This window comes from Triturus cristatus, chromosome 10, assembly GCF_964204655.1.
Source record: "Triturus cristatus chromosome 10, aTriCri1.1, whole genome shotgun sequence".
Classification (NCBI taxonomy): Eukaryota; Metazoa; Chordata; class Amphibia; order Caudata; family Salamandridae; genus Triturus; species Triturus cristatus.
This window is the reverse complement of record NC_140593.1, coordinates 1,021,919,762-1,021,932,375: the sequence shown is the minus strand read 5'-3', so window position 1 is coordinate 1,021,932,375 and position 12,614 is coordinate 1,021,919,762. Positions and strand designations below refer to the sequence as shown.

Below are 12,614 nucleotides of genomic sequence, written 5' to 3'. Positions count from 1 at the left end.
TATTCACATACTCCTAATCCTTAATGATGTTCATCTAGGCCACCACGCACCGTGCAGTGGTTTAAGGAACTCATAGCATTAATCAATTTATCCTGATGCGCACATCATCACCAGTGCGTAAACTTTATTGCACACCACTCATTTGTTAACATTACCCGACGGGTCTATGAGTCCGAAAGATTAGGTATCGATTAGGTATCGATAATGGAGCATATCCATGCAGAGAGAACTCTATACATCTTTATCCCCTAAGTCGTCACCTTTTTTTGAAATACGATTCATATTTCACCATCAAAAAGCACATTTTTATGCACACACACATTACCCGATCTTTGGCGCTCTTAAAAGTAATTATCACGGAACACTTTCAGTTCTGATTATCTCGTTCTTTTAACGTTTATTTTCTTTTGGACCTAGTTTTCCCCCCCATCTCACAGCGTTTCGTCTCCGTTCCAACATGGCACCCATCTAAGTAATTAGACTATCTGCTTACTAGGTCTAATCCTAGTTTTCTAAGTCCGTCGGCACTGTCGGTTACTTCCGGTTTAGGTCTTGATTCGATTCTCTTATATAAACGTATGTTCTGCAGACGCGTTTCACTTGTTTACTGGTGTTGCCGAGACGTTCGTTATTTCTTTCCCGTAGCATCTTTAAGGTGAGGTTTTTGTGACGTTCTGTCCGTGGACTAAGACCGCTGTTTAATCGGGTTATATCATCATGCTGATGTTTCCGTTTCTAAACAATACCCGTTTTCCTTTTCTTTACGCAGCTTGTTATAATATCTCCGGAGGTAAGATTTTACTTGTTTAGCCTCACACGGAACTTCTCTCTGTTTACAATTTTAAATATCGTGTACGCCCAGTACAGTTGATTTGACACGCTAATAGTCTACATACGCAATTGTTATTTCCTCAACAGCTTCACAGCCGACGATCTCACTTAAGGTATGAATCGAATACTACCATTGTAACTTCATACCGATTACCGCGTACTTGCATTAGGACCCTAGCCCTGATCATTTGTACCAATACAATCTGGTTCATTCTTTCACCATTTCAGATATATGAGTTTTTTACACCCAGTGAATATCTATCCACACAGACAAACAGATTGGCCCCTGACGAAGGAACCGGCTGGTTCCGAAATGCATTGGGCATTGTAAAAAAACTTTCTGTTGTGTAGAAGTTTTTGTGTTGTTGCAATATGTTTACAACATGCAACTTGGAAATATGTGAAAATTGATTGTATCTATGCTATTTAAGTACAAATGATATTAATTTGTATTGGCACAAACTGCTATATTCTTATGCGTTTCCACATCAGACAATTGTGTAAAGCTCTAGAGTATGCTTGGTTTTAATGCTGAAAATTAAAAACTTGTAGAACGTGGGCATTTTCTTACTTTACCATTCTGTGTGCCTCTGACTGTGTATTCAGCGTCTGGTGTTTGAGTGACAGAAGCTGGGATGTGCATTCACTGTAGACCTGCACTAGGGGGGTTGAGGTGTTCCCTGCCTTGCCTAGGTGACTCATTGCAGGGCTGAATAGACCTGGTCTGTATTTAGAGTGGTGGGAGGAGTTTTGCTTGCACCTGAATAGACTGTCTCCTTTTTCCCAATGCTGTCTCTGCCCCTTGTGGTCATACTGCACATAGGAGGACAGGACTGGTTTGGACTGGTTTCAGAGACCCTTACAGCAAAGAGAACAATAACAAAATGAGGTACAAGTACTGCACCTAAAAACCCCAGGACTTTAGATTATTTCCAGGAACAAGAGGCTCCTGCCAAGAAGAATGGCGGAAGGACTGTGTGATGAACGCTGCTTTTTCTGTGTGAGGGTTGGGTTGGCCTGCAGTTGCTATTTCTGTCTGTGGTGGAGGAAAAGGACTGACTCTTTTTGCCCTGCTGTGGCATCCTGTTTGTGAAGGATTCTCCATGGGTTTGTGTGTGCTGGCCTCCTGTTGAAAATCTCCGGTATACAAAAGACTTCAAGGACCTGCATGGATCAGGAGAAAGAACAGGATAGGTCTTTGCCCAATTGGCCAAACAGCGCGTGGTGAGCGCTGTGTTCTTCAGCCTTTTTGTTTGACTCTTTTGAATAAACTTACAGGATTGAGACTTTTTTGTAAGTAAGCTTTCCTACTGTGGTCAGCTTGCCCTTTAGATTAGTAATAACTGAAATTGTAAACCTGTTTGGGAAATTGTGTTCCGAAATAGCAGATTTATCCCTTATTTATCGACCTCTTTTTGTAGTTAATGAGTCCTTCTCGCTAGTTTTGTTTTCTTGGTTGTACATTTGCTGTTTGAGAGAACGTCATGCAAATAGTTTGTGCCAGGGTGTCTCTCTTGTGCTGTTCTTAATTTTATCATTGCTGTACAAGATCCCTTCTTTAAAGACACAGTTTCAATAAAGCACTCTGGGAGGAGTGGTAAAAAATTGATCAGAGCCATTGTCTTTTCTTTCAGGGTTCTAAGGGATAACTGAAAGTTAAACATGTGCACCCTGCAACATCGGGGAAAAATAAGCTTTGAGAAAATGAAATGCAAACCATCGAGTTGTTTTCCTACTACCCCAATCCCGCCTTGATTTTGGCTTAGTTGCCATGCCCTGTAAACTATCTAGAGAACAAATGTGAATATAATTAAGGCGTATCGGTATCCATAGAACTAGAGTAGGACCACACGTGTTTGCCAACTCTCCAAGCGAGTTTAAGAAGTGGGGTGGCAAGAATATTGTAGGTTTCATAGTGCTTTACATGAATCTAGTTTGCCTATTACTTTATTTGGAAAATAAAGTTAGTTTTAGAGACTCTTCTTAAGAACGGTGTGGTGGGGTTCTTCCTCAAAATAAATTGAAAAATGATAGGTCATAATTGCATTTCACAAGCTTGTTTTAGCATTTGGAACGTTAGACGGGATATGTGCTAGTGAACATCTATGCCAGAATTAATTGAATAAAGCATGATCTTTCAAGAAATCTTTCACCTATTCAAAATGTAAGTCTGGATTTATTGCACCATTCAGGCTCTTTTACCATGAATCATCTCAAACAGAATTCCTAGCCATTCTCATGATCTACGCACTGATATTCTTTATATGGCGAGCACAGCAGACCATTCCCTCTTCCTTCAACCAACCACCACACTAAGAGATGACCTGCCCTCCATTCCCTCTTCTCTGATTCAGACTGCTATTGTGTTAGGCTGTAGTCTGTACCCCACCTCATCATAAGCACCAGAGATGCTTTCTGGAGCTTGTCCATGTTTGTGCAGTCTTTCCCTTGCTTTTCCTAGTCTAAGTGAAGATTCTGGGTGGAAGAGGGGAGGTAAGACACTAACCGAGAGAGTCACTGACATATTGACTGTGAGAGCCTTATAGAAAGATTGACCGCAATTGAAAACGAGAGAGAGAGTGAGTGACTGGGAGTGAGAAAAAGAGAGACAGAGAGGCGGACTGGAGGCGAGACAGATAGAGATCTCCTTAGAATCGTGTAACAGAGTGAGCGTGACCGAGAAAGGGATTGGGAGTGAAACAAGGAGTGACCAAGAGATTGAGATACAGACTGAGACATAAAGGGACGGGTAGCGAGATAGAAAGATAGACAAAGGGGATATAAAAAAAGAGAAGAGGCTTTTGGACAGAAAGAGACCTAGAGCCTGGGAGGGAAACTGGGTGGAAGAGAGTTTGGGCGACAGTGATTGCGCACGACTGGGAGACAGAGGAGAGAGAGAGATACTGAAAATGAGAGACCGAGAAAAAGGGAAAAATGTGAGATGGTGTGAAAGACTGAGACAAGTTTAGAAGGATTGCGAGACATAGTAGGAGAATGACTGCAACACTCCAAGAGAGATAGAGACTGACAAAAAAGCAGAATAAATGAGTGAAACTGAAAGAGACCACAATTTGGACAGACAAAATGTGGTGTGGAAGAGACTGTGAGTGAAAAAAATGAATGGAATGGAGAGCGATCAAATGATGGAGATATTAAGTACCTGTCAATAAAAACTTGCTATAATTCGTGCAGAGAATGTTAAACTGGCATTACCTATCATTGCCATATGAAGTACTCTGACTGCCTTCTGCAGAGCATTTTTAGACTGGCCGTACTGGTTCCTAGGCATCTAGAGGCTGCTGATCCGTGCCGCTCAACATCTGTAGAAAAGGACTATCTGACTTCAGACCATCAACTACTGAAACTTGGAATGAGCCAGAGTAGCTTCAAACTGAAAGACTCTAAGACTGAAAACCTTGTCCCATTCCTTCAAAGTCTTCCCAATGCCCTGAATTACTCTTTGCCAAAACAGTAGTCATCAAATCAAAAGTAAGAAACCTGGGAGTTGCTTAGGATGCTTTCTTCCGGTTCATTTGTCATACTAAAACAGCATTTAAAACAGTTTTTTAGGTCTCGCCTAGCGATGCAGCGCCATGCGCCGCTTGCCAGGCGAGATCTATTGTTGTCGACATGCTCTCGATGGGGGATAGGACATGTGCACGCGTACGGCAAGGCCTGAACAGGAGATGTGCATGCGTATGTTGCAAGCAGGAGTTGTAACAACGCCGCAAGCTGTACGCGTGCACATCGACTGTCTGTGCCGAAGCTTAACAGACAGGAGATGTGCACGCGTACGGCTCGCGGCGTTATCACAACTCCTGCTCGCACCATAGGCGTGCACATGTCCTGTTCAGGCACGGCGTGCTTTGTCAGCTGCATGTATATCAGCCGGCCGGTGGACACGTAGAGCATGCCTCCCGCTCAACCCCACTCACTGGCTCTTATTGAATGAGGACTTTGATGACCCTTTGCTCTGCCCTGATTTTCTTTCCGAAAGCTTTAGCGCACAAGAGATAAAAATAAAATTAGAAATTGACATTTGGAGACTGGAAAGTGCAGATTTGAGGGTGGACTTGTTCTGCCAACGCCCACCACTGCCCCTCCCCAACTCCCCGAGCAGTGGCTGTCAGAGTTCCCGGGAACCCGCCTCACCTTCTTGATGTTGTAGAGTTGGGTCAGTATCCCGATGCTGCGGTCGTTGAAGATGGTGAGCTTCTCGGCCAGCTTCTGCTGACTTGGCTGCACGGCGGGGTGCGACATGTCGCCCCCGAGATCCGCTGCCTCCTAATGACGAGCCGAGGCCGATCCGCAACTCCGTGCACCCGGCCTGCGGCTTCCCTCTGGCTTCTGCCGGCTATAGAGCACAGACTGCGAGTGGCTGTACCGGCTGCCGGCCCCCCCCACAGTCCTAGAGCAGACCGCAGAGAGCCCGGGCCGCCCGCTGCCACTCTCGCCGTCTCCCCTCATCAGTCCTTCCTGCTGTGGGTCTCTTCCCTCGGCCTACCTCCTCCTCCTCCCTCCCGGAGCTCTGCTCCCAATCCCAGTTAACTCCCATCCCAGGCCGACGGTGGAGAGCAGTGATCATCGCCACAGAAAGAGGACTGGCGGGCCGTGGTCCAGTGAACACCATTTTCTAATGCAACTCCTGGCATTTCTGCACAAGTACACGTTTTTTTAGAAAGTGTTATTTGTAAATATGTCTTTTGGCCAGACGTTTATCTTATTTATTAAACACGGCGTGCTCTGCTCGCGGGGATCCATTATCTGTCATCTAATGAGGTTTCCGGAATTTGTCCTGCAGCTCCCAATCTGGGCGAGACATGAATCTGTGCTCCCGTTCAATAATGATAGCCGAATACAACATACATATTGAATCTGTTTCCAGTTGACCCCCGTTCACTACTCCAGCTGTAGGAATTGCGACACTTGTGCTCCCACATATTTGCATATTTTATAGAAATTTGCCCGAGGCCAGGAGAGCTCACCCTGCAATTGGTCTCAGGCTGTCCTCTAGAGTACAAACAGGCCCACTGGAATTATGCGGCTGGAAAGGGCCAAATTATGCGGCATGGTTGAGTTGCTAATGGTATTGTATAGCAAAGCAAATGGCTTTAACTTAATAAAAGGCGAGACCTGATGCATTTTCAATGCTTGTTCCTATTGAAACTGCTAAAAAATTCTCCTATTCATAATACGGCAAAATAACTTGTAGTCAGATGTGCAGGTATCTTCAGCCTTGATTACAGCAACGCATTGTATGAAGATATCCCAGGATCACAGATCAAAATACTACAAAAATCACAAAATACAGCCTTCTGCCTCCTATTTGGATTACAAAAACAAAAAGCCAGCCTGTGACAGCAAATCTAGAAAGTCTCCATTTGCTGCCAGTACAGGAAAGAATCAAATTAAGGATACTCAGCCTTGCCTATGAATGCATTGAAGAATCCTCTGAGACATATGCACCAGCCAAGATTTAAAAATACCTCCTTTCACCTCATCCTCTTCAGTCAAAAGATGAAAACTTTCTGGTTATACCAAGACTGAGAAAGAAGAGCAAAGGCAACAGGATCTGCAGTGCTTGGCACCATGCTTCTTGGACCACACTTCCTCAGATAGCTCAACCCCCTTCCCTAAAGCATTTCTGACACAGGCTAAAAAAAAAAAACCTTTTAACACCATAGTACTATTGTGATTGCCACATTTACTATATAAATGCATATCCTTATCTATTTCATTCTGCTGTTCAGCAGCTTAATTCTGTGTGCAATACACTAATGTTGATCTCAACACACTTGTAAAAAAAATTTAATATTTGCTGAGGCATCCACCTGAACGATGCTGCTGTTTAATTTCTATCACTCGTGCTACACTCTGCATGAAGCCCAGCCTTCTCCTTGTGTATGAGGAAAGGGACCATTGGTGCCATTTTGTAGGCATGTACCTGTCTGTTGTATTCTTGGTCCATGTATGTTCTGCTGACACTATGCTGTTTAGCTTCATTCCAGACTTATGCTGGATTTAGCTAAGGCCAAAGCTGACGCTCCACCTCTGTTTCTTATTTTCCTTGTGTAGAGACTCTATCCACAAAGCTAAGAATGTTAGCAAGCCAAGATGCAGTGTAAAACAAAGTTAACTTCATGGTGACCCTGTTACTCCTAATCTGTAGGCTCTTTTCAATAGCCAATCCCCTGCTTCCAACAACTGGACCATTGACCAGAAACCATTTGCATTCTTTTTCAAGACTGTAACAAATTAGGGTGGGCATGCACACACAGAAGGAAGTGTGCCACACATGATCCAGGCATGGGTTTGCACTTTTGGCATGCTGTCTCTAAATTAACAGCTATATAAGCAGTGTCCAGGCCTACCACAAGGTGACAAGGTACCTATGAAGTTCATAGTAGGAAGGAGCCCATGGACTAAGAGAAATGGAGTCGCCGTCAAGGTAATTGTATCCAGTTATCATTATTACTACAACAAGTTGAACCGTGAGTTGGTTTCGGTGTTTCTTTGCATTGTCGGGAAGCATGTGGATTAATCTCATATGAATTACTACATTATTTAAAATGTTGGTCCGTCTTTTTGGTGGGTTGGTTTAAACCCACATTTCAGAATCTCTTTAGTTTTTACTTTTTTTTTTTTTTAATACAGTTCTTCCTATTATGTTGGCACATAGCAATATACTGCCAATTTGAAAAGAAAAGTATTCCATCTAATCAAATAAAAAAAGAGCACTGACCTAACTCTTTGTACTTTCAGGAACAATGTCAAACTCTGGACCGAGGAAGTCTATTCCTAAACTGGTGTATATACGCCTCGGTCTCTTCCTGCCCGAGTTTGTCTGGGCCACTTTAGGAGCAATATGGGTGTCTGACAACAGTGTGCTCTGTGATCGAACTCTGGTGCATGTCGTACTTGTCACTGTTATTGCAAGGTAAGATCTTACCTTTATCATGCTAGCACTTGATATCATTTTGGAAGATTGCAGTATTGGTGACATTGGTTTTCATTGCATCTCTACTTTTATCTTCAGTTCCATTTTCCCTCCATTAAAAATTATGTAAGATTTAATCTTTAGTGCTCTTTCCTGAGCACCGTTTTCTAACCATATTGTGCTCTGTAAATGCCTATAGAAATATTACACAGAAAATAATCGAATAAGACCACTGTTTATTCCATCAATCAGATACTCTCTGAATGTTTGTATTGTTACAATGCCCTACTGCATTACTGGAGCATGGGGGGACGGATCAGTGAGGCATAACCCACTACTGGAGCCCTTTGCTGCTCTATCTGTAATGTCATATGAAAACTCTTTATCAGTGAGACGCACAGAACTTTGCACTGGATAGACTGGGATACTAACATTGGTACTAAGTTCCCCTTGCAGTTATGCAGTGTAGACTTTGGCAATATACAGATTAGATCAGCGTCATCAGAGAGCAATCTTGAATCTTGCTACCATCTCAAAATAGTAAACCTAAGTAATCCACGGGAGCAAGAATCAGGAACCTAGCAGGAGGCTTCTACAGAAAGCAGGAATTGAGGAAGGGCAAGGACAGACTCTCCTGACAGTTGGAAACACAAGTAGGAGCTAAAACAACAAAAGGGGAAGACAAGAAGGCCAGGTGAAACGAGGACTAGTGACCAGGGTAAATTATTGCAACACACAATGTTGACAGTCAAGGTCTTTCACAGTCCAGTGGCTCAATTCTGGTGTCACAAGTCTTAGCTCGGAAGTCCTCTGACACAACCTCTGTGAAAAACAGATGAAGAAATGTAACCTGAATCTTGTCCCATGCATAATATTTTGGTAATCTTGCCATTAACAATCTGGTCCACAACAAAAACAACATTTATTGCTACTGTATTTACTAAATGCTGTCTCGTCTACCTGTCGTCACCCAAGTATAATTTTAGGGCTACACTTTGTGTTTTGGGGCGAATAATGTTAAAGTAGTTCAGGAATTTCTTAGGAAGCACGCACTCAGTCCTACACAGCTTGCATTATAAGACTGAAATCTCTAGCTTGTTTGTTGTTCCCACAGAGAGATACAAGTTCTTAGAGAGATTTGACATAGCAAAATTATTATTTTTGTGCCGAATTTGCCAGACTTATTTCTCTAATGCTTATAAATGCACCTCTTAATGGCTTTAAGATAAAAGGTGTGTTTCAGTGCCAAGCGAAAGTATTCAACCATGTTTGTAAATATATCTATATTTGATACCCATCATTGTTACCTTTTATCTTACAGCTGGTTTATCATCATATTCACCACAATTGCAATTGTAATTGTGTTTGATCCTTTGGGCAAAAAAAGAGTTCCATATCTTTCTGGAAATGAGCATCACGACTTGGAAAGCAGTCAGTCCAGACAAATGTTATACAACGTCAAGAAGGCCACAACAAGAGTTTGGGAGAACCGACTCCGGCTGCTCTGTTTTTGCGTTGGTCGTGATAATGATAATCGAGCAGCTTTCTCAAGCATTGCAGAGCTTTTCTCTTCATATTTTTCGGTATGCTAATGTTATGCTATCTTTTATTTGCTTTTTAAATTCATTGGTAGCTCTTCAAAAATGACAATTTACTTCTTTCTCCTCGATTGTCATAATTTCACTTTACGTGCAATTTATGTACAAATGCAGGACGAATTTGTAGGATAAAGTATTTTCATAACTGGAATGAAAATGCTTCACCATGAATTCATCTGTTGTCTTTTTGTAAGTGTATTTTCGCACACATTTTTGTAGCTTTCTCAGTAAATTTTTACTGAAGTTTATAACATGCATAATGCTGCTTTAAATACACACTATGTGGGAGGTGAGGAAGGTTACAGTAGATTTACAAAAGTGACTTAACTCATAACATTATTTCTGAATCTATTTGTACACCGTCATGGGTGCCTGTTCTGTATGTTCCTGCTGTTCATGTGTCTGACGGCAACATCAGTTGAGATTCCAAGTCATAGGCACGGGCAGGTTGTTACAAATAACTCAATCGTCATAAAGTGTAGTTCTGTTTTTGTTGAAATGAAGACTAAGTAGGTAGAATTGTTCCCCTAAAAAGTTGTAGCATCTGGGGGCAAACCTTGGGTGTCTGGTCACTTGATGATCAAATAGCCCACTGCATGGTTGTGTGCTTTTTTGTACACCACACTAAGGACTTGGAAGGCTGATATTTCCTTTTTTGGCTGAAGACAAGGCAAGCTTCCTGGTTTTCTGCTGCTTGTAGACTAGTTCTATTCTTGTCTGGTAAAGCAGCACAGAACATATTTAACTTACCAAGGCATGACATGACTACAGAGAGGGTTAGTGTGATTTGCTGTGGTGGAAGCCTTAGAATAAAACACCTTGCATGATTTCTAGGTAGTAGTACACATTTGACCACATTGTTGACTTGGAGGATGAAGGATAAAATAGGTTAATCAAAACTCTATACATTTTAATTGCGAGAGGAATGAGGCCCCATTGTTGGTGGGTAATCAGAATGGATGGTTGTGGGTTTTGTAGTCCAGAGTAATCAGTGTTTGAGGCTTAGCATCATTTATAAGATCTCATTGTAGTGCATGCTGCTGGGGATCTCTTAAGAAGTATCCAATTTGCATGGGACTCTCGGAGCCCTTTACCATTTTAGGATTAATCAGGGTATTGCCTGCTTACACAGAGTAGATTATAGTGAACCTGTCTGGAGCTTCACTAGTAAAAATAGGCACCTAATGAAGGGGAATGTGATAGGGAAAAGCCTTGAGCCACCCCCAGATTAAATCTTTAACTGCAGATAGAAAGGATAATTTTGACTTGGTGTGTATGGCCAGTTAAAGTAGAATCCTTTTTGTGAAACTCCAGACAGATAGTCTTGACAGATACTCCAGTGACATTCTTAGACAAGAGTTGGAAACTAGCAATAAATCCAATAAAGATCCTGTGGCACTTGAAAAAGCCAATAATAAAAAGAGGTTTGTATGTCTTACCATAATTGTTTATTTAACACAGAGCAGAAAAAGCTTGGTGTAAAATGCCTAATTGTGCTATTATTGAGCTGCCAACAGGATTGTGATGGTCTTTTGGCCCCATGGGGATACACCAGTGAAAACCAGAAGAGCGCCTAAAACCACAATGTTTCTATTCCGCTCTTCAGAGACCATCAGCCATTCCTAAAATTTAAATAACTAGTTCAAATGTTGCAGTTAATTTGCTTTATTTATGGCCTGTCTACCATCTCTCGGTATTTCAACAAGACCCTACAGTAGTGTTCCCACATTTTTGCTCCAGAAGTATCCTATTATCTTGCTGGATGACATCCCCTCATGTATCCCTGCCCAATACCTTATCCTCTGAATCCGGCTATTTGTAATTCACAACCTGAGATTGATGCCAAATTTCAAAACTCTTTTTGCACCCCTTCAGGGATAGCAGACTTCCTGGGCTTTAGAATTCAGCACCTCGTGCACCCTGAAGCATCCTCTTAAGAAACAGGCCTTTATCAGTTGCAAACTGGAGTCTGCTCGCTTCGCTTATTCTCTCCCTTTTAGAAGTCTGGAATTCCTTAGCAGCCTTTTCACAGCCTCTATTCAGGCCTTTTTTCTAGCTTCACTATACCACGGGTCCTCCATTGCAGTAAGTCCTCCCTTCTTTGATGGACCTCATCTATCAGGATGCGGAATCTTTATCTGCCCTTCACTGGCGTTTGTCGAAATTCCAGGCCTGTAACAGCAAGGCCATCTTTGTGTGTCCTCTGGACCTTATCATCTAAATGGAAGCCATCAGGTCAGGCTGAGGAGCCAATCTGTTTATCAGACATGTATGGCCAAAAGCTATCTCTGTATCTGTTGGCACATTTGCCATCAAATGTCTGGGCAAGATAAAGACTCACTGTCACATTGTTCTTTGAATTGACAACTTGACTGCAGCAAGATGTCAACAAGCTAGGGCCATAAGGTCAAAACCTACTTCACCCATATGTAAGGATTTCTGGGAACATTGCCTACTCAACACTGTTGATCATCCCGTAGTACATCCCAGACTTTACCAGTTCAATGGCTGTTAACCTGAACACCTCAGGAGCTCTCAGAACTAGAGGCTGGCCCTTAAGGTTTTTGAGCTTGTGCCACCCAATCCTCTGGGGTCCTTTCAACCTTGATCACTTTGCATTCCATCTCAGTTGCCTCATTCCACATTTCTTGTACTGGTGTTTTAATATGGGTGCTTGGGCAGCAGATGTCTTTCTCCAGGACCGGTTAAAATGTCATCCTTACTGCTAGATCCAACCCTTCCCCAGGTTTCTCCTCCTTTTTGACTGCAGGACAGCACTGATGGGTCCGGACTGGCCTTATGAAGCATGGAATCTTCAGCTCTTGAGAGTGGCATTGAATTTTCTGCACATTCATCCTCTGTTCAGCTCTCTCCTTATGAGTCCAGAAGGTCTATCCTATAACCTGATATTTTAGGCCATCTACATCTTGCGTATGGGTAATATCTAGTAATACTTGTAATGGCCAGGTGTTTGGGGACTTTCTGTTGGATTGGTTGGCAAGTTTGGACATCCAGAACCCAGCATGCCTGTAAGTTTGTGTTGGCAGCTTGGCTTTGCTGGTGCTTGGGGAAGGGGTGTAAATCCCTTTCTTAACCCTCTCACTTCCCTAGGGAAATTTCTATCAGAGCTTTTAGCTAAAGACTTGACTTTTAGGATGATCAGTGTTTTCCAGTCAACACTTACCTCACTTCTTCCCCTCTGTAACTCCGTTCATATTGGTAGAGCCCCTCTCGTATGTCGTCACATG

The 12,614-nt window shown here is 42.5% G+C and overlaps 1 protein-coding gene across 1 annotated transcript in view; it reads left to right on the top strand.

Annotated features, from left to right (window-relative positions):
* DAGLB (diacylglycerol lipase beta) overlaps window positions 1-12,614 on the top strand; it is a 211,297-nt gene that overhangs the window by 64,154 nt on the left and 134,529 nt on the right. Inside the window, exons 3-4 of the mRNA XM_085629027.1 lie at window positions 7,594-7,768; window positions 9,090-9,351. Of these exons, the coding sequence (XP_085485153.1) occupies window positions 7,594-7,768; window positions 9,090-9,351 (437 nt within the window). The remainder of the gene's footprint in view (window positions 1-7,593; window positions 7,769-9,089; window positions 9,352-12,614) is intronic.